The sequence below is a fragment of the Rhinolophus ferrumequinum genome, chromosome 3 (genome assembly GCF_004115265.2).
Source record: "Rhinolophus ferrumequinum isolate MPI-CBG mRhiFer1 chromosome 3, mRhiFer1_v1.p, whole genome shotgun sequence".
Lineage (NCBI taxonomy): Eukaryota > Metazoa > Chordata > Mammalia > Chiroptera > Rhinolophidae > Rhinolophus > Rhinolophus ferrumequinum.
In genome coordinates this window covers 19,630,557-19,655,072 of record NC_046286.1, presented here as the reverse complement: position 1 = coordinate 19,655,072, position 24,516 = coordinate 19,630,557, and the positions used below count along the sequence as shown (strand labels likewise).

Sequence of the window (24,516 nt, the reverse complement as noted above, 5' to 3'; positions counted from 1 at the left end):
CTGCTATCGGCTAATAAACGGGTCTCCATGACTCTGGGCATTCAGAATTTTCCCTTTTGATGGACATCTAATGTCCAAATTTGTCTCAAATTTGTCTCAAATGCTTTCCAGCATTAATCTCCAGGATTTCCCAGCATTAATATCCTAAACATCCATTGATTTTTTTTTCTCCTTTCTGTCTTTATTTGTTCTGCCTTCAAAGCCCCACTTAGATACTCCCTCCGCTGGTCTGTTTCTTCTTATCATAACAATGGAAAATATCCTTCCAAAACAATTGATTTGCATTATTCTGGTGGTATGTGTCACATTCTGATTTGTATTACAAATGTGTATGTATGTGTATCTCATTTCATTAACTAGCTTGTAAATAGCTTAAGAATGAGAACAGTAACTTAACCACCTAACAAAGTAAACAATCACTGAGCAATCATTGGAAAATGGATAAAAGAATGAGGAGTTTTGTTTTTACTTCTGCAAATCCCCAGTAAAACCCATTGCCCCATCCCCAGGCTAGATTTATTTTATTGAGATGCCCATAAAAAGCAACTAATTGATAAGAAACAAGCAAGTTTGTCTCAAGTATAAGACGTACACACAGGAGAACTATTTCTAGCTAATTTTGTTATGGTAGCGTTGGGACTGAGTCAGTCAGGAGTCCAGAGACTAAAGTTTTGACTGTGAATTTCAAATTGTCAGGTTCAATCCAAGAAAAGCACAGCAAAGAAAAACATGGTGTTTCCTTGAGTAGAGAAAATAAAAACTCAGTTTTTGCCGGAGTGATTCAGATGAAAGCAGAGGTTTAGGTTTGGTTGAATAAGTTACTTTAAAAACACTGGCTGTAACTAACTCATGTTCATATGCAAGCTTTTTTTTAAACTTTTTACATTGAGGTATAATGGACATGATAAACTACACATGCTAAAAGCATGGCATTTGATAAGTTCTGATGAATGTATATTCCCATGAAACCATTTCCACAATTAAGATAATGAACATATCTATCACCTTCCAAATTAGAGGCAAATTTAAAAATTTTTTATTTTAAAAAATAATATATAGTAAAATTTATCTTTTGTTGGCCTGTCTTCTCATGAATTCAATTACATGTATAGATTCATGTAACCATGACCACAGTCAGGATACAGAATATTTCCCCAAAAAAGTCTTCCTTATGCTTTTCTATGTCCTCACATCCAGCCCTCCCACTACCACTAATCCCTGGCAACAGCTGTTCTGGTCTCCATCTCTATAGTTTTGTCTTTTCTAGACTGTCATATAAATGGAATTATACAGTATGTACCCTTCAGAGGTAGTCGTCTCTCACTCAGTATGGCTTTGATGTTCATCCCAGGTGTTGCACGTTGTCAATGGTTTGTTTCTCTTTCCTCTCCCTTCCTCCCTTCCTTCCTCCCTCCTTTACTTCTTTGTCCTTCCTTCATTTCTCCTTCCTTCTTCTTTTTCTCTTTTTGGCTGAGTAGTATCTCATTACCTGGAGAAGCCAGAGTTGGTTTATTCATTTTCCTGTTGACAAACGTTTGGGTTGTTTCTGGGTTTGGGTGATTATGAACAGAAATGCTATAAATATTTGTGTACATATTTTTGTGTATATAAGCAAAGGGTTTTTTTGTTGGTTGGTTGGTTTTTATATTATGCCTTGTTTCAAAAATAATAGTGGGTGAGAACTCAAATTATCACCCTGTTAAAGGTGGAGGGATCTGAGATAAATTCTTAAAAAGGTTCACTCTGTAAATAAAGTCACCCATTTTGCTCCATCTTCTATAGCCAAAATGGCTCTATCTATCTACCACTGCTCTACTCCCAGTTTTTCAAATAACTTTGCATTGACATTAAAAATGCTCTTGGCTTGCTAGTAGGAGTCCCTGTTTCCCTGTTTTGATGTCACATACCATATTTTAAATAGGATACATTTGTCAGAGTAGTTTGATACATTCTGGAGCTGAGAGCATTTCTGTTCTAATTAGTAGGACATAAGAGTGAAACTGAAATTTTGCATTGGTGGAGAAGGTACGCATAAGTCTGAGAATAAAAGAGGAAAATAGGAAGAATTCCCTCAGCAGTACTAGACAGAACTGGAAAAAACATTTGTAAGTTATTGGTGGAGTTGGATCCTTATAGTTTCAGAAATACAAACCTTGGATTTATTATTGATTCATTTATTTAATCATTTAATTCAATAAATGTTTATTGGACCTACTAAGTGCCAATATTGTTGTGAGCATATTTTTTTCCACAATATTATATTAGCATCCTGTTAATATGTTACTATTGAGACTTTTTTTTGCTTGTTTGCTTTTTTTTTTTTCTTTTAACAGGAGCCAATTTTACAGCTCGATCCAGGCCATTTGCTGTCTTCCCCGTGACTGGGTCAGAGAGATCAACCATAATCCTGGCTGCTTCCCTCTGCTCAGTGGTCTCATGGCTAGCTCTCTGCTGTCTTGTGTGCTGTTGGTTTAAGAAAAACAAAAGCAGAAGTATGTACATTTTTTTTAAGAATGAAAATATTGGAGAAATATATGTGATCATGTATAATAATATATTAATGTTTTTTTCCTTCCCAAGAGAAATTTTTTATGAACTTGTGCAATATATTAAACCGTGTGGAGCTAAAGCATTCAATTCGTATAGTAGAGACAAGGATTGCTAATTTAAATAACAGCAATAATAATAAAATCTCATAGGTATTGAATACTCACTATGGACCAGGTTTTAAGTACTTTAGACACATGAATTTACCACATCTTCACAACCCCTATGAAGTAAGTACTAGATACTATGTCTGTGCTATGGAGATAGAGCATGAGGCACAGAAAGGCTAAGTAACTTGGTCAAGGTCAAACAATCAGGAAGAAGCCAGGCAGTTTGGCTGCAAAACTCACTCTCTGAAACTGTGTGCCCCACTGCCCATGTAACCCTGCAAAAGCTGAGTTCAAGAATTAGGAGCAATGTTGTCTTCTTCTTCAGGAGAAAGAGAGTGCTTGGTGTTGGGGTGTGTGTGTGTGTGTGTGTGTGTGTGTGTGTGTGTGTGTGTGTTTCTCGAGGCATATAGAAATTATGTTTTTAAATATTTTCTCAGAAGCAGATCATTTCTTTTTCAGGGTGGAGACATGGAGAATCACTGAGGAAAAGAGGTTCTGCAAAAGAGCCTTCTTTCTATTTCTACTCTGTTCTTAGGGTGTGAGGGAGAAAGAAGCAGGTCAGACAGTGGCAAATTCCTTACTCCAGCCACACCACACTCCCAGCCAATGAGTGGATGAAACACCTGTGATACTGGGAGATATTGGGAAACCAAAGTGATAAGCCGAAGCAAGATATATAAGAGGCAAAATGAGGAAAGGCAAAGAGAGAAAGTCATAATAAAAAAATGGAAACAGGAAGAAGCCTGGTGCCGCTACTAGAAGATCCACCGTGTTTGGATTTCTGAGGGACTCACAGGATGAGCTTTTTATTTTGAACCAAGTTTCAGCCCATATCCCTGCCTCTCTCTGTCATGATCAGGCTGGGCAAACTACAAAGAAGCTTGAGGAGTCCTGTCTTTCTCAAAAAGAACAAGATCTCACCCTGGGATTTTGCTTGTGATTTTTCGACCCCAAGGTTTTGGTCTTTGTTTTTAAATCTAAAGGGGTGTGTGTGTGTGTGTGTGTGTGTGTGTGTGTGTGTGTGTGTGTTGTGCTTTCTGGTGTGAAAGCAAAGACCTTTTGTAATTTTTGATCTCAGGTGATTATGTGATGTAGGTGGTGTAATTCTCATCCTCCGTTTTATACTAAACCTACCAGCCATGGAGGGACCTCTCATTCGCCTCTGCTTACCCCCCTCTTCTCTTGTTCCCCCAGCAACAGAGGAAGCTTCTTTCTGCAGTTACTAACATATCAGTTACCTCAGTGTCTCTTTTTGCTCTTTGAACATTTGAATATCTGTGGACACAGTTCCTTTTATTAAATTTCCATTGTTTCCTGTCTGGACAGACTCTTAACTTTCTTTCTTTTCTTCTTCTTCTTTTTTTTTTTTTAATACAAAGAGATTAGAAGGAACTTTATGAAAGAATAGTGTTCAGTAATCAACCTGGCATGAGTAATTTGAATATCCTTATTTATATTTTTCTGTACTTTTCAAATTTCTAAAATTAACATTTTCATTCTGTACATTTGATTCTGTACTTTAGAATCAGAAAATTATATTGTTCCCCATCATCCTCAGAGAACATTATTCTTTGATTCAGCTGTATGGTCTGTGTCAGCAGTTGATAAAATTTCGATCTTGAGACCTCGTTAAATTTTTAGTAATTATTGAAAACTCCAAAGAGCTTTTGTCAATGTGTGTTCTATCTGTCAGTAATTCCAAATTAGAAGTTAAATGAGAAAATGTAAAATTTACTTATTAATTTATTTTAAACTAACAATAATACATGCATTATATGTTAACATAATTAATGTATTTCATATTTTAAAAGCTATATTTCCAAAAACTTTATAGTGAAAAGAATGGCCTTTTTATAAACCTCTCTAATGTCTGCCTTAAGAAAAGTCAGCTGGATTCTTTAGGCAACTTCTGCATTCTATTTGTTGCAATGTATTGTTTTGGCTAAAGTATATGAAGAAATTTCAGCCTTGTACAGATACATAGTAGAAAAGGGAAGAGTAGTTTAATAACCTTTATAGCTAATTGTGGATATTCTTCTTTGATACTGCACCCAAACTGGCCAAAAGATAGTTACTTAAAGCTACATCTCAATGTACTTTGTGTACTCTGTTACATGAAAATCAACTAGTCTACCTTGTACTTCAGTGGAGTTTTTACCCATGCATGATTTTGATGCTTTTGCCATTTGGAAAATATAGTTTCACTGAGTTATGAAGATCTTTCAAATGCTGACATATTTTATTCTACGATTTTTAAATCACATTTGTTAATATCCACATGGACCTTTAAGAGTTAGGAATCTGAAAATTGTAGTTGATACAAGTTTTCCAAAATTCTAAATTTCCCATGGCAACTTGAACTTTATCACTCCCAACGAATACTGTCAGTTTTTCTTTGATGTTACAGCCTGATTTCTTTCACTTAAAGATATATATCTTCCAAATACCAAAGTATAAAAAATACCATAATTTTTCTTTAAATCATTCCTTCAAGTTCTTTCAATGTAAAAGTGGCGTTCCATGAAAAAGCAGCTAGCTAGCTCAGTTCAGAGCTCAATCACAGATGTTGGTTTTCCTTGAGAAACCATCACATGCCATGACATGGCGTTATCTGACATTATGTTACAAATTTATTTGTTTATTCTCTGCCATGCAAACTAGAATAAAAGCTCTTTGAGAACAGGGATCAGGTCTTTCTTACTCATCATGTCTTCCCATTGCCTACAACAGTGCCTGGCATGAGCAACGTAAATATATTTTTGATGAATATACTTAATAAATAAATGAATAGAAGATAAAGAATCTCTTCAGTCAAAAGTAGACTGAAGATATAAAGTCTTCAATCAAAAGCACACAACTGCATGAGCTCTATGGATTATAGCAATGTCAATTTCTGGTTTTGATATTATACTATAATTACGCAAGTTGTTAACAATGAAGGAGGCTGGGTGTATTTACATAAATTCTCCTCGTATATTTCTTTGCAACTTGCTATGAATCTATAATTGCTTTAAAATAAAAGTTAAAAAAAGTATTACTAACATTCTGTACCAGCTCTGTCCAGTAAAAATATAATACAAGCCACAAATGTGAGGCACAGAATGTAATTTTTCTAGGAGTCACTTAAACTAATGTATCAACACTTATTTCAACATGTGATGGACAAATAAATATATTAGATAGTTTACTTTTTTTTTCTTTCAAAATTAGGTGTATATGCTACACTTACAGCACATCTCAACTCAATCTAGTCACATCTCACATGTTCAATAGCTACATATGTTGGCTACCTTATTGGATGGTACAGTTTTATACCTAAAAGTTGGTGGTCAGTATATGGGATTTCATTTCATTATTTTATAAACTCTGGATGTTATATGCATTGGATATATCTATTGCATGTATCTCACAATCATTTTGTGGGAGTATACAAGGAAAATGTCTTAATACGTAGGGCCCATTTACAAATAAAATGTTATTTTATTCCAAAAAAAACCAAGAAACACTCTTTTCTCTTTGATATAGAAATAAAAAGTGAAAATATTTCTGAATCCCAGACTAATGATCAAAAGAATCACGTCCATGTCTCATCCAAGCACCAAGGATCACAGGTAGAGACTACAAAAGAAGACCCCACAATGGGAGAAGGTAAGCTTGGATATTGGGGATGATCCCCATCTGAGACCCAGTGTGGATAAACTGTAGCCTCCCTCTGCCCCGGCTGTCAGTTTCTGAATCAATTCAGTTGATAGACATTTCTTTTAGTCTTTGTTACATTGTCTCAAGGAAATTATACCCTAGCATAGGAATGCATAAGTCTAACTGTCCACTCATCTATTAACTAACCAATTATTCAAGTTGGTATTTGTATTTTCTTACTTCGGATAAGATTATTGGTTTAACACATGGATCTGTTACACAGAGAAAGGGAAAAACAGAAAATAGGCATATAATCTTTCCCTTAGCTATTGCAAAGCTGCCAGTTTGGCAACATTACTGAATTTGGGAAAGAAGAGAGTTTAACTTCCAAATACCAAATTAGATTGAATATAGAACCTCAAGAAATGAGTCAGCTTTGTTAAGCTCTGCTTTGTTATTTAGTCGTTCTTTTAGCAAAATGTATTATTTGCTCGCGTTGTGCATTATACCAGATGATTTTCCTTGTTATATTGCTAAATCACCGTGATAATTGGTGCCAAGATGAGAAAACATAGATATTTGCTTCAGGTCAATGTTTTGCCCTTGTCCTTCTAAGGATACAGAAAATAGAAAGATAGTGGGCAGAACGCAAGATGGATTTGCCAGGTATGGATATGGTGGATGAAAAATATATAATTTCCATGGATCTGAAACATTTTGAAACATGCTCTAAAGAGAAGAATGTTCCTATTTTTATAAGTAATAGCCAATTTTCATGATATTTTCTGCTTGAAAGGGAATAGGAATCTTAATAGTTCTGAGTGAATGCTTAACTAAACAATAGCCATCCAAGTTGTTCTGTGTCTAACTTGTTCAAAGAACTCCGGCAAGAGAAGAGTGTGTGTGTGTGTGTGTGTGTGTGTGTGTGTGTGCATGTGCATACGTGTTTCAGTTTGTTTGGCTGTTTATACTTTTTCCCATGAAGGAAATGAAGTTCATTTACTAAAAAATTTCCCAACAAATTAGCCAGCCATAATCCAGCTCCTGGACCTGCACCAAAAGTTGGTAGGGGGTTTGGGGCGGGTGGGGGTGAGAAGAATGAAGGCAGAGAGAAAAACACAGGAATCTCTTTCTAGATTCCATCTAATACCACTTTAACCTTGGTTTCTAGAAGCTTCTTGTCCATACTATTTCATGTAAATTCAGGACACATGTTTGCAGTCATCTGAACTCAGCTCAGTGAATGAAGAACGGCATAGTCAGCTGCATTCTTCAGGGAATGGCACCGAGTGACACTCATCTCTCCCCTAATCTAATATGGCCATCTACATGAATCTCAGTTGCCCCGCTTAAATTAACTACATTAAGCAGTCCACAATGCCTGGGTGTTTTATTAAGGCACATTTTTTATGTGGTGGCTTATTAATAAATTATCAGGAATGAGACAAGGGACAGGCCTCCTGTGGAAGAGTTAAGATTGAAGAGATGGGCATCCCAAAGAGGCCATTTTGTTAGGACATCCAGCTTAAAAATAGAAAGATGTGTTATCTGAATCCTCCTTTGAGGATCACAAGCAATTTGTTTCCTTATCTTCTAAGGTTTGTCCAAATCTAAAGAGCAGTGTTTCCAAGGCAAGAAATGAGGCATCTCCTGCTTTTCTTTGGAAATTATTACCAGCTACAAAACACCTAATTATTGCTAACTTTAAATAAATTTTCTTTTATCTCATTATTTCCATGGCACTTTTGTCTCCCTTTTTTCCCTCTTTGGTTTTAAACTTTTGTCATTTGCTGATAAAGTGATTGGCTCTCTCTCTCATAAGCACTTTGTATTCACTAAGCATTACCATAGCACGTATTTAATTATTTAGCTGATGGAATTATTCCTATTGTCCAGTAGATTTAGACTATAAATTTACCATGTTATGCCTTTTACCAAAAATTGTAAGGATGCAATAGGGGTGGGTGGTAGAGTCGTGATGGAGGAAGATGGGAGTAAAGCATATTTCTTTTGAATTTTACTGTTACCAACCAGGGTTTTTTATATTATAGAGCCATCTGAGCCAGCTTTAAAAATTCATATCTGGGCTTGTCACTCTGCAATTCGGAAGACTTAATGAACCCCCATTGTTAATTGGAGAGGCAGGAGAATGTGACAATTAAGGACAGGAAACCCAGGAGTCCGGCAGGCTGTGTTTAATCCTGACTGTCCTATTGACTTACTTTGTGGCCTCAAGCAAATCATCTATCCTCTCTGTGTGCTTCAGTTTCCTCATTGTTAAGTTGATATAATAATATTGCCTACACTTAGGGTTGTTATACCGATAAAGTGAGTTAATATCATGAGAGAATGAAGAACCATTCCTTGTATACTGTATGTGTTATTTATTGTTGGTTTCTCTTGTCAGTGAAGACTCAGAGCCCTCCAAGACCTGACTCCATTCTATCTTCGTCATCTTAGTTTAGATTTCACCTTCCTGCCCCCTGCTCACACTCACCACATGAGTGTTCACTTATCCGGGGACATGTCTAACACCTTTCCACCCATTTGCTTACACCATTTCTTCCAATTGGATTGCTTGTCTTCACCTGTTAAAACCTCATCAAGAATGGATAAAGAAGGTGTGGTATATATACACAATGGAATACTATTCGGTGGTAAGAAAAGATGAAATAGGACCATTTGTGACAACATGGATGGATCTTGAGAGTATAATGCTAAGCGAAATAAGTCAGACTGAAAAAACAGAGAACCATATGATTTCACTGATATGTGGTATATAAACCAAAACAACAACAACAAAAAAACAAGACAGGGTAATGATTGCACATCTTTTGGGTCCTAACAATGGGCAAATGTGACTGCCTGCTAGCCGCCTTAGTCTCCTCTCCCAGTTTGCTTGCCACCACCTTTGTCTTGGCAGGACAGCTACTGCTGTAGACCTCACTCAGTATGCCTTCTCCAATTGTACACTGATCTTTATTTGGTCACTTTTTTATTCTTATTTTTTTTTTTTTTTTGGTGCAATGCATACACCAATGCTGAGAGTGGAAAACTGATGTGTAAGAGTGGCAAGATACCATACATCTGTGACTATGACCATTAACTTCAGGGGTTTATTTCTACCACTTTAGAGTCCTATCAACTACAGATGGTATGTTTTGTGAATGTAAAATAAAAAGAACTATCAGTGTACCTTTGTAAGTACCAGTCTATGAGAATGACAGGGAGAAGGGAGGGGAGAGATGGCCTCAAGCTGTCTGGAATCAATGAAGAGCAAAACAGCTCAGGACTAGAAATTGTCCCAAGTTCCCAGGAGAATAAAACTATATTTAGAAATTATTAATAAATAGCATGTCCATGTTATATAATAAAAAACATGAACATCTCCTAATTTAGAACATGAGTAAAATCTAGCCCTTAATTCCTCAAGAAAACTTTAAAAAATTAACTAGGAATAAGAGCCTGCTTGATAAATAAGATGGAGAACTCCAATGCTATTTGTAACCAAGTGTTCCCATGCTATTGTAGCCAATATCACATTTAACAATGGAGTATTAGAAGAATTCTTACTCAAACAAGGATAAGACACGTAACTCATTCTTACCATAATATTACAAGCTATATTTTGGAATGTTAAAAAACCACAGTTGGATATAAAGCAAAATTAAGAGTACAGTGCTAGAGAAAATACATGATGGTTTACAGATGATGTTATTATTTAACATGTTTTCAATTAGATTGACTAATATTGCAAAGACCTCCATTATTCCTAAATTAACTTGGGCTTAACACAGTTCCAATTATTTTATACAGAGTCGAACAGCATAAGATGATCCTAAAATTCTTCAGAAAATATAGATCAATGATACAAAGCTAATTTTTTAATCAGAAATTGATTTTATGGTTGTGGGAAAATGTTAAGTCAACCAGAGAGACCATATTTATGTTACTATTCTTAAGATAATGTGATACTAACATAAGAAAACATGGGCACATTGGTGGAAATAACCTCAATTAGATATAGATATAGATATTAGATACAGAAATGTAATTTATGATAAAGGAGATAAAAATAAAGGAAAACAGAAGTGTTACTCTATAAATGGAGTTAGTAAATTTGACTGTTTAGATTTACAATCTAGATTCACACTTCAAAAAATACACTAAAGTGAACTCCAGATGGATTATTAATAAGTTAAATTAGGTTTATTAAACCGTTTCCATTGCTAGAGTACTACAAAAACAATAAAATGGAGATCCCTTGTGATATTGTGTGAGATTAGGCATTTTTTCATTCATCTTTTAGAAATTTTCATACCTTCCTGATTTGTCATGCATTGCTTATTGAAAATAAATGATTTTTTCCCTTGAACAAATAATCTAGAAAAGACATAGGGAATCGTATACAATTTATTAATTAATTTTATCAATAATAAATTATAATTAATAATTTGATATTATTCATTAACGAGTACATATATCCTTTTTCAGTATATGGGCAGCTTCACTTCTTGACAAGTGAGAAACCAAGGTGGAATACATTCTTTATGTTGGTTGATCAGCCGTCCATCTCTCTGCTTTAGATTCTGTTTAGGTTCCCAGATGCAGGTGATTATGTTGGGCCTTCTGTACTGCAGCCAGGCCCTCCAACACTGAATGCAGCACACGGTAACTGGACTAGAGAGATATGAACAGTGGGAGTGCAGTGGGAACTGAGGGGGCATTCATTGTTGATGTTCCTGTTGCAAAAGAAGCCAGTGACTAGTTACCCACACAAATTAAACAACACAGGCGCAGCATGTATTTGTTGCCCAGGAAAGTTTTGGAAGACAAAAGAGGGTGAGGATAGCTGGAAAAAAAAAAAAAAGTTACAGCTGACTGTGGTTGAACCTGAAGGTACCCCAAACCAGAGTCCTTCTTTTCATAGCGAAGGGATATATGTTCCCGTATTTTATGCCATTCTTCCTAAAACTTGATCAAAAGCACTACTGGGACTCTAAGAGGTATGGAGAGTCAATCTGAAATCCCATCTTTCCATTTTAGTGGGAATTCACCAACAAGGTAGAGGTGGAAAGGAGGCATGGCAATTCATATGTTTTGATATTTAATATTCTTACTTCCCTAAAACCCAAACATTCAGCTGAATGCCTTAGGACACATATCTGCTATAAATTCATTTTTTATCTAATTTGTCTGAGATCTAAGCTTCCTATGGAGGTCTGAGATCAAAGGAACTGATTCCTTCTGATGTCGGCGCTGACATATAATGTGTGCTGACTTAGTTCTGTCTATAACCTCACAGTGGGAGGTGGCCAGCCTCCCTGGGCACCTTTACACAGTACACTTTCATTTTGGCTAGGAGTCTGCCAGGTATGTTGCTGATTGGGGCTGCCATGTAAATAATTCATGGGAGATTTTTAAATGTTTTGGGGCCTACAAAGGAAAGGTATGCTTGTGTTAGTCTTTTATGAAGAGATACAGACTTGAAGAACAAGAGGGGACAGATTTCGAATGACGATCTCTCAAAAACAGGATAACAATATCTTCAATGATTTGAAAATAGGTGATTTGCAGTGTTTGATTTCCCTTATATAAAATGGTATTGGTTTTACCAAGGAATAAAAATTCAAAGCCTTTTTTTCCTTTTTTAAGTTTGCTTCCACGTGACAATTTATTATACTTGTTCTTTGGTTATTTGCTGATCTCAATAAACTTTGTCTTTTCCTCCTGGTGGGAGCAGTAATTATGGAAATGACATCAAACTCAGTACTTGACATAGCACTTGGCATAAGAAAGAGACAAGGTTGATAGCACGACAAGTTCCTTCCCTGAAAGAACTCAACGTCCAAAGAGGAAAAGGAGACTGTCATACAAGGAAAGGTGACCAATAATAGAAGCAGTTACACAAGTCAAGTGAGAAACTCTAGTCAGCAGGTATTTGAGGTATAAATCAATGTAGATTGAGCTGTCAATGAATAGTTCTGGAAGGAGTTGCGATCCCGTAGGGAAACTAGGATAACCTGAAAGTTTGAATAGCTCTAATCGAGACAATTTTCCCATAGTTGGCCGTGGCAGATACATGCTAGGCAAAGGACTGGAAAATGAGAGAGACGATAAGAATCCTATGGGTTTAGCAGAATATTAATTGATGCATCATGGAAACAATAGAAACAATATAATACTTTATCTCATTTTACTGCTCCAAATCAAAAGTATATTGCACGTATTTATATTGTTGCTATTATCTTTTCTTTCTCACCTCAGTTCCCATTCATCATTAAATTGAATGGGAAATTAGTATACTTTGCCGCAATAATGTGTCATATATTATGATATAGACATGATTACTGTCTTCTAATACAAACCAAGACTGGTCTCAGTAAACTGAGGGGCATAATACCCAGGTTAAAAAAGTTAGCATTTACATTGTATAGAAAAGAGTGATTAATGAACTGGGTGATGAGATGAGAGAAAAGCAAGGATGGGAAATGTCAAGGTTGGTGTTGCCACCTACCTTCCAGGGCTTTAGGATAGCTCTTAATTTCTTTTCACTGTAAGGGAAATAAAAGATGACATTCACATGCCTGCCATACTCCCATGCACACACCCAACAGAACAGTCTCCTTCATCCACATTGTTGTGTTTAACTTTACACAGGGTCATGTGGGGCTTAGAGGACAGACTCTGGAGCCAAAAATCTTTAATTCTGTAAAATAAGATCTGTCACTACTTTGTACGTGGACTTGGGAAGTTAATCTCTGTGCTTCTTAATGTTCTCCCTTCCAAAAGAGAGACAATAATAGCACTTACTTCAAAAGGTTGTTATAAGGAGTAAATTTTATATATATATAAATATTTATGTATATATAAATATATATATTTTGTGTATATATAATTATATATGTTATATATATGTATATGTATGTGTGTGTGTGTGTTTGTGTGTATATATATATATATATATGTATATATATATATACATATATAAAATGTTTCCCCGAAAATAAGACTGGGTCTTATATTAATTTTTGCTCCAAAAGATGCATTAGGGCGTATTTTCAGGGGATGTCTTATTTTTTCATGTACAACAATCTACATTTATTCAAATATAGTCATGTCATATTCTTCTGGAACATCGTCATATCATAATGACTAAATGCATCCATCTGGCTGACAATCTTAACTGGGGCTAATTAACTGGGTAGTTCTTGTTTTTGAGGAAACACAGTGTATGTACACATACCTCTGGTGCCAAAAAAATGTATAAAAGTGGCCACTTTGGTCAATGTTGCTCAAACAGTAGTTCGCCCTAATCAGAAGTGTCTGGACGCTGATGGTAACCACTTTGATCATCTCTTGTAATTGCAGAAGTCAAACGTGACCTGTATTCATCTTTTGTTATCAGTATATATTGAGTATTACAATTTTAATACAGTTTTCCTTTCTTAAAATGTATATTCATTTTTTTGGCACTGTGTATGTGTGTGTGTGTGTGTGTGTGTGTGTGTGTGTGTGTGTTTGTATTATATATATATATATATGTATATATATATGTATATATATATATACATATATATATATATATTAGTGCCCAACATGTGATAATTGCTACAATTGCTGTGTGTTACTTTAAATTATTTTTAGCCTTTTCTCTTCAAACAACAACACATACTGGGATGCAAATAATAAGGGTGTCATTAACATAGAATAATCTTGGATTTCCTTTATTCTTAGCAAACCTATAGTTTAATAAAATTGTTTTTTAAATTGAACTATAATATCTTATTGTTTATAACAAATAAATTGATAAATCCCTCAACATGCAATGTATTATGATAATGAGAAAGTCATGAGTTACAAAGTTCTTTGCAAAGGAAGTGAGATATGGGAGGAGATGAATAAAAGAAGGCAGAGAGTTCTGAAAGATAAGATGGAAAAACTATTTCAAGACAAGAATGTGTTTTACAAGAATTCTTACAGGTGGGACATGAGATAATTAGGGAAAGAATAAAAACATTTGGGCTTGTAGTAGGATGAAGCCCAAGTCTAAAGCTCTGTATGGATATAAAATACTGTAAAGGAAATGTATGTAAGCACTCAGCCAAAAGGAGTTCAAAATATTGAAGTTAGAAAAGAGTACACTATTTGAAAACAATGCTTGTAATGTTTAAGCCAATATTTACATTACATTTCCATGAAATACTCCTATGGATGGTCCTTTGTTTCTTTCTACAGTAATTGTCATCATCACCTTCATCATCAGCACAAGACTAACACAACCACCGCACAACACCTGAGCTTTATAAGGTCCTTCATAGTTTACAAGGTATCAAAACGTGTTTTAGCTCATCTGCTTTCATGACAACCTTATGAGATAGCAAAGTAGGTTATCCCATCTTACTAAAAAAAACAAAACAAAACAAAAAAAAAACCCCTGCAATTCAAAGGTTAAATTACTTTTCTAGTAAGCCCAAATAGAGGCTCAATAGTTTTTCCAATTATAAAACCTTTACTCTTACCACGGCCCTGGGCACATGGGCAAGTGAAAGCCCAGCACACACACACACACACACACACACACACACACACACACACACACACGATGAGAACTTGCTAGAAGGAGAAAGCAGGGCCTTTGTGATTGTGAAATGCCTTTTCAGATTCCCCGGTCTGAAAAAGCTCCCTACTTCCTTGAACATTGCTCTTAACAGAAAAGTAGCTGATATCAATATCCAGTTAATAGTGAGATAGTTGCTGCAAAAGATAAATGGAGAGTGGGAGCAAGTCCAAGTTTTCAAGAAGGTTATAATTTATGGGGGGGAGGGGAAGTAAAATATATTCAGGTCCTTATGCTAATTTATCATACTCATTCAACAAAAATTCATTAGCACCTACAACCACCAGAGTTTTATAGACACCGATAATACAGCCTAAGAGGAATATTTTTTATTTTCAATTGATTTATCTTTAGGTGCATCAAACAATGTTTGTTTGTTTTTTCTGATGCAATAGAAATACACTCTGTTTCATTTTCCCTAGATTATAAGATCTCTTCTATCTTTCAATTCCTCACCTATCAATGGGGATAGCACTGAAGTCCATGACCCATACCTGAATGTCCCCTAAATATCAGCCACTTCTTTTCCCCACTCATGTTATAATCTGTCTCTGGAATCTTTCTGTTTAGTGATTAAACATACAGAGGGTGCCAAAAAAATGTATACACATTTTTAAGAAATGAAAATTATTAAAATTGTAATACTTAATACATACCGATAACAAATGATGAATACAAGTCACATTTGACTTCCGCAGTTACAAGAGGTGCTCCTAGTGGTTACCATCAGCGTCCAGACACTTCTGATTACAGCGAACTACTGCTTGAGCAACACTGACCAAAGTGTCCACTTGTATACATTTTCTTGGCACCCCCACTATTTAACTCTGGCCTACTGTTATTTTTTATATCTTGCTCATTATCATAACTAATCTCTCTAACTCCCTCACAGTTATTTTTTTTTCATTACAGAAAGGCTATTTTTCCCAACAGAGTAATAATATGTCACTGCTCTACTTCAAAACTTTCAGGGACTCACACACCATCTTCTGTGAAATATATATACTCCAAAATCCTTAGTAGGGTTTTCAAGCCCCTTTCTTTATTTATGGCCTCTATATAGTATTATTACATTACTTTTTACCAACCCCAACCATGCATACACATCCATATTGATATACACACCCTAGGTTCTCAGTGTGGAGCTCTTTTTGGGGATCCCAACATGCCTTGTTCTTTCTTGCTGCCCTGCCTTTGCTGTATCCTATATTGCAATGTCTCCTCACCATATTGTCCTTCAAAACTCTGTAGTCATCTCCTTTGTGAAACCTTTCTAACCTCTCAAGCAAGGTTAAGCACTTCCTGTCTTCCCCAGACACCAGCCTTCTTCCTGCCCCACACCCAAAAGTTCTTTGTTCTTAGTTCTGTTCCACCACTTACCATAAGGCTCTGACATTAATCATCTTAGAGGTCTGTTTCCTGGAGTCCTGGAGAACAGGGGACATTACACTAAAAGGCTTGTTATCCCAGGAACACTTAGTACAGGCTCTGGGCATTTTCTTGTTTATGTCTGTCTGCACAACTAGAACACAAACTACATAATAGTAGGACTATTTTTTGTCCATTGCTATAGTCCCAGCCCTAGCATATAGTAGGTGCTCAGTAAATAGTGAACGAGTGAATGAATGAATGGATGGGTGAACCAATAAACTAATGAGTAAATAGATGGGTACTCCAGTAAAGCATCTCTGGAAACTCAAAATGATTCCTCCTACAGTCCAGTTTGAGCACCTGAAAAGGGATTGCTTGAATGAAATAGGGTAAAGAAAAAAGAGCAGGATTTGGAAAAAATTTGATAAGTTTATTCTTTTGAGATATTGAATCTGAGGCACTTTTGAAACTTCTGAATGGAAATGTTTCAAACTTTCAAACAAATAAGTGCAAATCAAACTAAGCTGGCATTTAATAAAACTGGTCAGCATGGACTGTACATGCAAAAACATGGACAAATTCAGGAAAAAAGACATTCCAAAGTTAGACACCTAGGATCTTTTTTGTTGACATTGCTTATTCATTTTAATGTGATTTTGTATAATGTTTCTATCTGTGTGAGGAAAAGATAGTTACAGGGCTATTAATTCATGGTACATTTTATCAATGTAAATGTAGACAGAGTCAAAAAAAGAAACTTGTGGAATCATATTTAGTGGTCATGTTAGGTGCATTGTGTCTGAGGCAGGCTAGCTAAGTTTGCATCCCATATCTACTATACTTCAAAGCTTTATGACCCAGGGCAAGTACTGTAAAGTGAGGACAGTAATAGAACTAGCTTCATGGGGTTGTAAAATAGTTCTGAGACTCAATTTCCAATAATTCTCCAGATACCAGCTGGGTGCCCTACATTTCAACTCAATTCTGACACTATACACCCAGAGATGGCATCCGATTCCACACATTGAGGGCTAGTCCTATAACACTGCTCGTCACTTCTCATACCAACTTCTGATGACAGTTGGAAGTCCAGATTATATCACTTGTGTTTGTGACCAAATGGCTATAGATTGGATGTTCCAATGACACGTCCATGGACTTCAGATGCCAGTCTCAAGTACAGGTTGTTACCTGTATTTCTGACCGACTGGCTATAAATCAGAGGTTTCCATGACTCCCTCCTCAGATGCGATTAATTTGCTAGCGCAGCTCACAGAACTCGCAGGAACATTTTACTTACTAGATTACCAATTTATTATAAAATGATGTAAACTCGGGAACAGCCATATTAAAGAGATGCATAAGGGAAGGTGTGGGGAAGGGGCTTGGAGCTTCCATGCCCTCTCCAGGAACCTCTCTCCCAGCACCTCCACAAGTTCACCAACAAGGAAGCTCTCTGAACCTTGTCTTTTTGGGTTTTTATAGAAATTTTATTTCATAGACACAAATGATTGAATCATTGCCAATTGAATTAACCTCCAGCCCCTTTCTCTTCCTCAGAGGTCAAGGGGTGGGACTGAAAGTTTCTATCCTTTAATAACAAGATTGGTTCTCTTGGCAACCAGCTCCCATCCTTAGGTGAGGTCCAAAAGTCACCTCATTAACTTAACAAAAGATATCTTCAGTCCTTCTCTCACTTAGGCGATTCCAAGGATTTTAAGAGCTCTGTGCCAGAAAAGGATTTCTTACTATAAATCACAAAACCTCCGGCGGTTATGAGGATTAAATGAGTGAATGGATGTAAAGCATTCAGAACAGTGTCTGGCAGGGTGGAGTGTTGTGTGAGCATTAGTGATTTGCATTATGATGGTTATTATTTATCCAGTCTTTTTCCGGATCGCAGGCTCTGGGCACTGCGATCATCTTATGTAAACTTCAAACAGTCCTGTGAGGTGGATACTGTCATTTCCACTGTTTTACAGATGAGGAAATTGAAGCACACAGAGGATAAGGTACAATTTGCACATTTATTCATCAAGTAAGGGAACAAGCAACACATCTAACTACATTTGTTTGATTCCAAGCCTGTATTCCCAGCTGCTGTGTTATGTAGTTTCTAGGGACCATCTTTCACATCTTTAATGCCATAAATAACAGTTTGGGTAGGTATGATTCAGTTACATCAGTAAAACTCTAAATAGTTCTAGTTCACCATCATGTATTGCTCAAGCACCATGGTAGTAGGTTAGTTAGTTCAACTATTTACATGTGGCAAGATCACACTTTTAAAAGTTACAGGTATCATTGCTTATATAATACACGCTTCAAATAATTGGGACAGATTAGGAAAAAAATGCCCAGATGAAATCAATAGATGCAGAAAAAGCGTTTGATAAAATCCAGCAGCCATTTATGATAAAAACCCTTAAGAAAGTGGGAATAGAGGGATCATATCTCAACATAATAAAGGCCATATATGATAAACCCACAGCTAACATCATTCTCAATGGGGAAAAGCTAAAACCATTCCCCTTAAGATCAGGAATAAGACAAGCTTGCCCACTTTCTCCACTTCCATTCAACATAGTCCTGGAAATTCTAGCCACAGCAATCAGACAAGAAAAAGAAAGAAAAGGCATCCAAATCGGTAAGGAGGAAGTAAAATTGTCATTATATGCAGATGACATGATACTACATATAGAGAACCCTAAAGACTCCACCAAGAAACTATTAGAGCTGATAGATAAATTTAGTAAAGTAGCAGGATACAAAATTAATATTCAGAAATCAGTTGCATTTTTATATACCAATAATAAAACATCAGAAGGAGAAATTTAAAAAACAATCCCATTTACAATTGCTTGAAAAACTATAAAATACCTGGGAATAAATTTAACCAAAGAAGTAAAAGGTCTGTACTCAGAAAATTATAAGACACTGAAGAAAGAAATGAAAGATACAGATAGATGGAAACACGTACCATGTTCATGGAAAGGAAGAATTAATATAGTTAAAATGTCCATACTGCCTAAGGCAATATACATATTCAATGCAATTCCTATCAAACTACCAATGACGCTTTTCACAGAAATAGAACATATAATCTTAAAATTTATATGGGACCATAAAACACCTCGGACAGCCTCAGCAGTCTTGAGAAATAAGAACAAAGTGGGAGGTATAATGATACCGACATCGTTATACTACATCAAATTATACTACAAGGCTACAGTAATCAAAACAGTGTGGTACTGGCATAAAAACAGACACATAGATCAATGGAACAGAATAGAGAGTCCAGAAATAAATCCATGCTTATATGGCCGTTTAATCTTCGACAATGGAAGCAAGAATATACTGTGGGGTAAAGACAGTCTATTCAATAAATGGTGCTGGGAAACCTGGACAGACACATGCAAAAAAATGAAGCTGGACTGCCTCCTTACACCATATACAAAAATAAATTCAAAATGGTTTAGAGACTTAAACGTAAGATCTGAAACCAGAAAATTCCTAGAAGAAAATATAGGCAGAAACTTCACAGACATTACCCAGAGTAAGATTTTTACTGATATATCCCCTCACACAAGGGAAGTAAGAGAAAAAATAAACATGTGGGATTACATCAAACTAAAAAGTTTTTTCACAGCAAAGGAAACCATCAATAAAACAAAAAGGGATCCTACTGAATGGGAAAAGATATTTACCAATGATATATCTGATAAGGGGTTAATATCACAAATTTATAAAAAATTCACTCAACTCAACTCCAAAAAAAAAATGACCCAATTAAAAAATGGGTAGAGGACATGAAGCGACATTTTTCTAAAAAGGACATACAGATGGCAAACAGAAATATGAAAAAATGCTCAACCTCACTAACCATCAGAGAAATGCAAATAAAAACCACAATGAGATACCACCTCACCCCAGTCAAAATGGCTATCATCAATAAATCAACAAACAACAAGTGCTGGAGAGGATGTGGAGAAAAGGGAACGCTTGTGCACTGTTGGTGGGATTGCAGATTGGTGCAGCCACTATGGAAAACAGTATGGAGGTATCTCAAAAATCTGAAAATGGAACTACCTAATGATCCCGCAATTCCACTCCTAGGTATCTATCCGGAGAAATCCAAAACTCTAATTCAAAAAATTTTATGCACTCCTATGTTTATTGCAGCTCTATACACAATAGCCAAGACATGGAAACAACTGAAATGCCCATCGGTAGATGACTGGATTAAGAAAATGTGGCACATTTATACAATGGAGTATTGCGCGGCCATAAGGAAGAAAGAAATCTTACCATTTGCAACAACATGGATGGACCTAGAGAACATTATGTTAAGTGAAATAAGTCAGACAGAGAAACACAAATACCATATGATCTCACTTATATGTGGAATCTAAAGAAAAGAATAAGTGAATGAACTAATCAGAAACAGTTTTGGAGACATAGAGGAAAAACTGAGGGTTGCTAGATGGGAGGGCGGGTGGGGATAAGGGGGAAGGTGAGGGGATTAGAAAACAGTCAATAACCACAAGATGGCCACGGGGTTTTGAAAATTAATTTGGGGAATGTAATCAATAATGTAAAGATTTTGTAGGGTATCTGATGGACACTTGTCTCATTAGGGAACCACCTCAGGGATGATGTAGATGCCTGATCACTGCACTGTACACCTGAGGCTGAAGCTGAACAAAAATGAATGCCAACTACAAGTTTATGTGTGTGTGTGTGTGTGTGTGTGTGTGTGTGTGTATACTTACAAGAAGTGGAGTACAGCATTAGGAATAGAGACAGTAATGGCTGTGTGCGATGTCGGAGGGATAATGAATGGGGAGAGGGGGGTTCACACAGTGTGAGGGATATAAAGGATAAACGTCTAAGTAGTACTTTGTCTTGTGCACCTGAAGCTAATTTAAAAAAAATGAATCAAGCATAATCAAAATAAAACTTATACCATCAAACAAAAAAGATAAATGCCCAGATCATCTGTTTACCACAGTCAACACCCATACTGTACTCTTCTGAGTTGAATATGGATTCTGTTGGTTAGAGAAATAAAATGTAAATGGAATATCAAGGAAAGAAAACAAAACAAGAATGTTAAAATGAAATACATTTTAGGAAACTGTTAAGTAGCACCTGAGGGTAATATAAAATTGTATGACTGAAGCCCAGAGAGGCTAAGTGACTAGATGAAAGTCACAGAGCCAATTCACTGGGGAGAGCTTGAACTCTAATTTTGTGACTCCAGTCCAGTGCTCCTTCTACTATTACACAATTACATATGTACATTCTCATATGGATACATGTTTATTTATATATGTGTGTTATCTCTACATATGTTTATATTCATGTGTTGTTTTTAAATCAGTTACTCAAATTTTTTATGTAAATTTGGCATAAAAGCCAAAGTATTAGATAAGACTCGTTTTTAGTGCTCACATTGCTCAATACCAGTGTTAGTTAACCCACTTGGTCAGGCCTAACTGTGGTCTGTTATACTATCTTGTTTACAATGAAAAATCCTTGTTGACTTATCAACATCACAAAAGTGTTTCTCTGGGAAGCAATATCGTCAAACTTTTATTAGATAATTAATATTAATTATAAATTGGGCATGGGACACAGTGGGTTGTTTTAGGAAAAAATATTTCCAAAATTATTTGGAAATCGATAAGCTGATTAGACTCAATCTTGAATGATTTAGCAATTATCTTTTCAGGAATGCTAAATACGCAACATGTGTAACCAGCTGATTGAGCGCTGAGTCCATTTCTTCCCCTATTTTTTTCTCCACAGATATGAGGACGAAGGTCATTCTGGGAAAGCTGAACCGGCTCCCTCATGAGTCATTAAATGGAGTGTCAAGAAGGAAAGTCAGCCGCCGTGCTGTCCGAGAGGAGGGTGGCAGCCGAGAAGCTGCTGTGCCAGCTGCCAGTATTACCTGTGTCACATCCCACGGGCACACCTGTACTCTGGGGTCTCCTGCACAGCAGGTGTACGTGCAAGAGAATGGGAACTGGAAGGAGGCACAAGAACAGTTGCTCAGATACCAGCTGGCAGGCCGGGATCAGCAGCTGCTTCTCTGTTCAGACCTTGGACAAGAAAGGCAGAAATTGCAGGACCAAAGTCGGTTGGGCAAGGACAGTGGCAGCACACGGCTTTCCCAAGAGAGTAAAGCCTCCTGTGGTGCCACCGAAGCATTCTGCCTTCATTCGGTACACCCAGAAGCAATTCATGAACAGCTGTGATTAAGGGGTGTGTGGGCATTTGGGCTGAAAGTCAGAATGTTCAAAATATTTCTGGAAGATGAGCAGGGGAGATGAGGCCTGACTTGTGTGGGTACTAAGAAGGGAGAATATGCTCTCTGAATTGTCATTTTTCAACTTTAAAATGGAAGATAGTCATATAAATGCTTGTGGATTGAAACAGTGTGTGATATATCGTTTGTATTTATCGTGGATCTTACTCCAGTGCCAGTCAAATAACAGGTTCCCAAATATTTGTTAATTTTTTTGCTTGTTTTTTAACTTAAGCCAGTTACGTATCTTCCTGGTTTCACCGTCTTAATAATGGTTCAGTTCTGATTTATACCAGTAGGGGTTTTTATTTACCTTCCTCTTGGACGGCCAGCCCCAATGCTTTGGGCTTCTCTGATTAAGGGATCGTGAAATGGGCTGGTCTGCTATAGTTATTTCTGCAGTGTTACAGGAAAACATTTATCTTATAAGAACATTTGAATGCTAGAAGAAGATCTGTCAGAACTTACCTTCCAATCACAAGACAACTTCCTGGTATTTTACAAGCTGATTTTATTTCATGGCATAAATTCAATCATTATTGGGAGCCCACAATAGAGCAAGCATATCAAGTTTGCAACTGATAAGTGTTGATACATGAAAACTGATATTCTCATAGGCTTCACTGAGATTTTAAGTTAAAGGACAAAGATACCAAAACAGCAAGTTTGGGGAAAGAAATTGTCCATCAAAGTTATCTTTCAGTAGTTCTTTCTGTTAGTAACTGTGTTAAATTTACAACTGGAATAAAAGAACTGTATTGGGAGACCAGAGATAACCAAGTGGCCAGGTGGATTATCAGCTAACTCATTTATCAGAGAACTGTTTTTTGGAGAAGATAATTCATAAAGCTGCCCAAGGAGGTAGGGGAGAGATTACATCATGTACATCCTCTCTAGGCTGTTCTAGAAGCTCTAATAGAGACCAGAGTATAAGGTCAACTGGTGTAGGAAAGTTGGGTGAGGATGCTAATGGCAATTTCACCTAATTCATATATTTGCACAGGGCGCATCAGTGTTCAAAGTAACGGATCCTTTAAGCAGCCTGACTGTATCCTCGGCTCTGGATCCGGAAGCCCTTATGCTCCAAGGGAAAAAAACAAAGACAGCAGAGGTAAGGAGACTTTCCAGAAAGAACTTGCTCTCAGGTTTTTCCCTAAATGTAAACCAGGACTTTCCAATCTCTGAAAGACTAGGGGCTGTCCTATGTTTGAATTAGAACAGAAGAAGTAGACACACTCTTCTATTGTAGAACTTTCAATAACATTGCCCTGGAATTAGCCCCAAAGATGGTACCTGGCAGAAAGTCCTATCAGCAGGACATCAATGGAAAAGTGTGTCTCACCTTGCCATGAGTTAGCAGTAACTTTCTCAGCCTCCTTGTCCATTTTCTACGGATCTTGTGGATATTTGAAACCTTAAAGCTGCCCTAAAAGGAGATAAGCAACCTTCTCTGTGATTGTGTTGGATTCTGAGGGAGATACAATTAGATGTACTTCAAAAGATTTTAATCCAGACTATTTGTATTTAATGATGGGCAATCTGGCCTATTGAAATTTACTCTGGAGGTACAAAGTGGCTGCCTGCAGGATATATTCTCTTTGTAGATGTACTTTGTTTGGACATTAACAGTGTTTAAAAACATGACAGTAGAAAAAAAAAATAACTTGAATGGCTTAGGCAGACTATGCCTTCTCTAGTTTAATTAGTCCCCGTTCTTTATCTCATTTTTGTACCTTCCTGGTCTATGTAGTAATTTTGTTTGCAATTTTTACTTTAGTGCATATATTAAGTCCTCAAGAGCTGTAATCTTTTTGTACAAAAACATTTCAGAAGTTAAGGCTTCTGAGGATTATTAAATGGTAGCAGTCTTAGCTGAGGATTTGTCTACAGATTCTCCTTTTCACTCTGGTGATTTT

General features: G+C 36.4%; 1 protein-coding gene across 1 annotated transcript in view; it reads left to right on the top strand.

Annotated features, from left to right (window-relative positions):
• PKHD1 (PKHD1 ciliary IPT domain containing fibrocystin/polyductin) overlaps window positions 1-22,714 on the top strand; it is a 429,832-nt gene extending 407,118 nt beyond the window's left edge. The window contains exons 64-66 of the mRNA XM_033102675.1: window positions 2,334-2,492; window positions 6,183-6,305; window positions 22,099-22,714. Coding sequence (XP_032958566.1) covers window positions 2,334-2,492; window positions 6,183-6,305; window positions 22,099-22,550 — 734 coding nt within the window. The 3' untranslated portion in view covers window positions 22,551-22,714. The remainder of the gene's footprint in view (window positions 1-2,333; window positions 2,493-6,182; window positions 6,306-22,098) is intronic.
• The last annotated feature ends 1,802 nt before the right edge of the window (window positions 22,715-24,516 follow it).